The 5,527-nt window shown below is 39.7% G+C and overlaps 2 protein-coding genes across 2 annotated transcripts in view; one reads left to right on the top strand and one right to left on the bottom strand.

Annotated features, from left to right (window-relative positions):
• The window catches only part of psmb2 (proteasome 20S subunit beta 2), a 10,614-nt gene extending 7,314 nt beyond the window's left edge, over window positions 1–3,300 (bottom strand). Inside the window, 3 exon segments of the mRNA XM_020597689.1 lie at window positions 1,598–1,668; window positions 2,277–2,399; window positions 2,933–3,300. Of these exon segments, the coding sequence (XP_020453345.1) occupies window positions 1,598–1,668; window positions 2,277–2,399; window positions 2,933–3,023 (285 nt within the window). The 5' untranslated portion in view covers window positions 3,024–3,300.
• Window positions 3,266–4,871, top strand: cdca5 (cell division cycle associated 5). The gene has a single exon (XM_020597688.1). The coding sequence runs from the start codon at window positions 3,311–3,313 to the stop codon at window positions 4,067–4,069; it is 759 nt and encodes a 252-aa protein (XP_020453344.1). The 5' UTR covers window positions 3,266–3,310; the 3' UTR covers window positions 4,070–4,871.
• The last annotated feature ends 656 nt before the right edge of the window (window positions 4,872–5,527 follow it).

Genomic DNA, 5,527 nt, shown 5'->3' with positions numbered 1-5,527 from the left:
AAACACATTACATACTCAGGATGTTTTGCCGTAAAAGCTCCATAAAAAAATCAGTTTATACAACATCATTTGCAAATGTCCATGTACTCTGGAGGCTGATTAATGTGAGAAGAGCATAGCTGGAGGAAGGTGTGGGATGCAGAGGAGAAAGTGCTACTGCTTCAGTTTCTGAGCACTCCTGAGAACGTGGCATTAGTAAATTCTGCACTCATAAAACCAGATTCATGACCGTGAGGCACAAAAATAAAGATACACTTGCAGCTTATAACAAGACATGAATATAAATGCTATCCTCCACAACATGTACAACCTACATCAGGAAAAATAAAATGACCCTGATCCTATAGGTCCCTCTATGTCCATGTAAACTGCATTATGTGTATATTGACTCCTACTCCTTCTCACACTCCAGTCAATGTGGTGTTGTCTACTGGGCCTGGTTGTTCTCCCCTGGGACCCCCCCACTCCTCTTCTTCCCCCTCCTCCTGCTGCTGCTGCTCTACCCCTATCCCCGGTTTGATGTGTCCCACATTCCCTTCCCTGCAACACTAATTGTTTTTTGTAATTATTTTCACCCTTCTGCTATTGTGACAGGCAGCGGCTGCACTACTCTTAACAAATTAGTGTAAGACAGATGAAGCACAGATACGAGAAACACTCATGTCTTAGGCAGTGTGCGCTACATCTCATAACATGTGCAACTACACATGCAAACACTAATCTAAATGATATTAAAGCAGCAACTAATGAGAAAACTGTGAAAAAAGTGAATTTCCAGAAGCACAAGGCCTGTTTTTTGTCACCATCAGTCCAAAATAAATAAATAAATAAATACATACATAGAAATACAATAAAAATAAATTAATATACTACCACTGATGATTAAAATAGTTACTTAAAACAATAAATTAACAATATAGTTGCTGATCATTTTTGTCAATCAACTATTAGTAGGTTTAAACTCTGTACTACAAGTTCAAATAAATACAAAGTATGAAGAACACTTAATATATACTTGTATAACTTAGTTATATAACTAAAGCATGTTAGTTTGCATGTTGGCACCAGTAGCAGAGAAAGTAATGACACCCTTAAGTAAAAGTAATAATGGTAGTCTACTCTATTACAAAAAATCCTAAGCAAATGTGCACAGCATGGTATGATAACCGTCAATTTTCATACTGCGGTATATTGTTAAACCGGTATACCGCTGCAACCCTATGTAAACTGTCCACAGAGTTTAAGAGTACTGTCAAAGAACAACTCTTTGGTCCACTGAAGATAGCTAGAACCTGACTATGTCAGCACTGAAAACTTGTGTGCTGTTATATTCCAACTTCTTTTATTTGTGTTCCCTGCAGTAATGATGTGTAAATGTGCCATCATCTATGTAAGATCACAGTGGATAGTCTTCAATGTGCCTAAAATGTTGGTTTAGACCACAGCTAAAGATAGGGCCCTACTCTTGCTGAAACTACAAAGACAGCTTGTGGCTCATGTGACTTAAAAACTGGTTCATGCTCATTATTCTGTTTTAGGCTGTTTCACTTTCAGTAAAAACTTATGATGCTATACACTGTTGCAAGAGAATAGTTACCCTGCTCCGAAGGTAGTCTGCAAGGTTCTTTCGTGTGAAGTTTGCTGCTGCTGATGGACTGAGTTCATAACCTAAGAAGTTGGAGGAATAAAACACCATGAGACACAAAGTATGTTTCTATATAAGTTACATTTTAATTCACAATATGACATTGTTGTCAATGATTAAGACAGGAAAGCAAATCTCCAAAATCTTTGGTACCACCTAAAATGCCACAGTAGCACCAGAAAAAAATAATAAAAAAATAAATAAAATCAAACCCAAAAACTGGCATTGCTGGTCATTTTTGTTATTTAATTGAACTCTACAACTATAGATTTACATTATACTTTTGCAAACTGTAGACTGTATTTTATTCAGCCTCATGTCTTGCATGACTGCTTATTTTTATACATTTTGTGTTAAAAAGGGTTTTTGTCAAAAAAAGGCTTCTTTTGTTAGATTACAAAAGGGGTTTTGCAAAACAAACAAAAAATGTGTTCATATTCCTCAAGAAATCAAAACAAGTACTGTTTGAATGTTATCAAAGGTCAGGTGCCTTATGCTAACATTAATACAGATGCCAATGCATTGGCATCTGTATTAATGTTGGGAATAATTACAGAATTTGGAGAGAAACAGCAGAAGAAAAATAGTAGTACCACACAATCATTATCAGCATCATCTTTGGGACTCTTACCATTCCTCATTTTGTAGAGCTGAACATTCTTCTGGATGTACTCTGCAAACTGTACTGTGTCGCCTGCTTCTCCCACACACAGCAGCAAAATCTTCTCACTGAGTTTGAACATCTTGTCATAGTCTAGAAAACAACAAAGTAACACTTTATGTACGCTAGATAAGTGACCATTTGCTGACTACCAGACTGGGAAACGTTAATCAAGCAATGACTTTCACTTTCACTGTTGCAAGTCTGCTTTAACAGCTTATGCTAACTTTAGCTTTGTTAGAAGGAAAAATAACTATTTGTATATTTCAATGTAGTAGCTACATGATACAAGCCTTTTGTGTACCATTATAAATTGTAGAAGGAAAATAGTGTCCAAACAGTGCAAAATTGGACTAATTAGAAATGTATGTGCTACTCATTTAACAACGATTAGCTCTGTTGGCTCAAGTCACACTGAAAAGATGTGGTTGCGTTACAGTGTTGGGTAATAGGCAAAATTACACTAAATATACTGTGAGAAAAAACAAGCTGTAGCGTTTGACAGCAAAACGCCGTGTTTATTGTGAGAAATAGCTATGAAAACAGCCAGTGTGTGCTAATTTAGCATATGTTAATGCTACATCGACCGGATGAATGGCTAAGATAAAGCTAACGTGTTGTCATACCGTGTTTCATCTGAATAATGCTGCTGGCAGCAACATTATCGGCGGCGACAAGGACAAAATCCGGTCCCTGGATCCCGATCAAATATTCCATTCTGTATATTAGCTATAAGATGAAATATTTATAAAGCTTTTACAAATGACAACCGTCTATTAATCACGACTGTACAGATTACACAGCAAAAGTTTGAAATTGCTGGCGCAGACTGTCAACGTCACAGGAAACACGCTTTCGCACTTTCTACGCGACTCTGGCGGGTAATTTGAGCGGAAAGAGGTTGTTGTAATACTGTTCTGTCAATTTTATACAGTAAATCCGGGGATAACCTGTTATTTCATCAGGAAAGGGTCAGTGTGAATGCAGGGACGCCTTAGAGCATAATGGCAGAGCCGGATAATTTTAACGGGTCGCAGCGAAGACGGTCACCTAGGCTGAGTTCCCCTCTTCAGCCTGGCATCAAGACTGACAACAAATTGGCGCGGGATATCGTCTCTGTTAAACGCTCTATCACTGTGAGGAAAATAGCGCCCAGGAAAACAGTCATACCGCCGGAGAATAACAAGGAGAACGCGCCGATACGGTCGGAGTCCGAAGGCAGCCAGCAGAAAAAGCAGAACGTTTCCACACCAGATCCCGTACCAGGCCGTCGGGGCTCCACTTCGGCCAAGAAGAAAAGGGCCGCTATGCCCTCACCTATTCTCCCCTCCTCTCCGCTAGCTTCTTGCCCTCAAAAACCGGCGGAGGATCCAGTGGACGAAGTATGGTCGCAGAAAGTGCGCCGCTCCTACAGTCGGCTCAGTGACAAGTCATTGAACAGCCCCAACTGTCGTGAGACTTTATTCGGCTTTGAGAAGTTGAATACCCCCGAGGTGGTCCGGGTGGTCGCACGATCTAAGACCAGTCTGGAACTTTCCGGAACCTTGTCTGGTCTGAATTCATTCACGTCTTTGCTTGAGGCGGAGGACTTTGGTTCGGGTTTTCCCGAGCCGGATCCAAATATCCCCGGAGTGGCTGTGGTGAAGGAGAAAAGGAGGAGGAGGAAGGTGCAGCAGATAGACACCACACAGCTGGATGCAATGGCTGCAAAGATGAACGCAGAGTTTGCGGAAGCAGAGAAGTTTGAGCTGGTCGTAGAGTAACTTTTGAGACTGAAAGACTTGAACGAACGGAAGAAATCGCTGCCATGTTTTTTTTTTTTTGCTGGGGGAGAAACGGACACTGGGAGGAGCACACTAGAAATGGTTGTTTTATATGTTACTAAAAAGATTCGAGTTTTTGGAGATTTCCAGTTTATTTTTATTGTAAATTTTCTTTCCTTGCTGTTCTCTTGCGTGTTCAGTTGAATGCTCTTAATGTGGTTGTTAAACTCAGTATGTAGTGATATGAAGGTATGAGTGTGGATGATCATGCTCCCTGTTTTGGTTATCATTGAAACATTTATATAGGTTTTGTTTACTGTAATTTGGCATGCTAAAAGTCTGACTAGGGATGACAGATACATTTTCTAAGCTTCTTTTTAAACTGACTAAGTGGTTTGATTAATTTCCCATTTTTCTGACAAAGGGATCATTTGAACACATGGAGGTATATGTGACATTTAATTCATATTTGCAAATCTGTGTAAACTGGCGTTTGTAAACTCTGGTATGTAGAATCAAAGGGCTCTAAAGAATGGAGGCAGACTGAATTGACATTTGGTTTTCTTTGTCCATTATATTTTAATTGCTGAGAGATGTGGGCAGCACTTCAGGTGTCTTTGTCCAGGATACGTTTGTTTTACATCCACATTTGACACGTTTTTTGCCTGCCTGTAAATCAAAATCAATACTCAAGCAATTAAACTACAAAACTGCAAATAAACTAAGATCCTTCATTTCAAAGAGCACATTTTGTCACTGTTTTCAATAGCAATAGTTTTAGCCATGCTCAGTGGAGTCCAAACCAGCAAACTATCTGTTTAGTCTGGACTTAGCAACATTACTGTCTGAGTGGAGCCTAAGTTTCCTTAAAGCACACTCACTGTTTGTTGTAACATTTAAACAAAACCTTGAGTTTGCACTGTGGCATACCAATTGGGAGGAAAGGTCTTTAAAAACCTGCTCATACAGTCAGCAAGCAGTATTCTGAGCTATATGGTTAAACTGTTGATTGTGTACATGGGTTGACGGCACTCATTACTGATCATGTTAATCTGCACAGGGCTTAATAATAGCCAAGCATGTTTACTAACAATACATTCTTGTATGCAGCGGTGGTCTCCAGTGATTGCGTTGAGTGAGTGGGTGATCTGTCTGGACTTAATGAGCATGGTGGACAGGTAAAACATTTTCCTCCAGAGTCTCTTAAAGGTGTAAGTGGATGCGCTGCATAATTTACACTAACAAGGGGGATGTTATCAACCCTGACACCCGCCTCACTAACTGAGGCTTCTCTCTCAGACTGTCTGTATGTAGATTTGTCTTCAGATGATAAGTTAACACACTTGCAGCTGATATACAGATGGGTGACCAAAGCTAAACCTATACAAGTGACTAGAGAAACATGCAACCAGTACAAATTCTACGGGCACCAGAGGTCACTGAGTCATTTGAAGAATA

The sequence above is a fragment of the Monopterus albus genome, unplaced genomic scaffold, assembly GCF_001952655.1.
Source record: "Monopterus albus unplaced genomic scaffold, M_albus_1.0 scaffold34.1, whole genome shotgun sequence".
NCBI classification, from domain to species: Eukaryota; Metazoa; Chordata; class Actinopteri; order Synbranchiformes; family Synbranchidae; genus Monopterus; species Monopterus albus.
Note: the sequence above shows the minus strand (reverse complement) of the source record. Positions and strands in the feature narration are given on the sequence as shown.

Excerpts from the sequence above, each read along its gene's own strand:
- cdca5 (XM_020597688.1), top strand. The coding sequence starts at position 3,311 with ATGGCAGAGCCGGATAATTTTAACGGGTCGCAGCGAAGACGGTCACCT.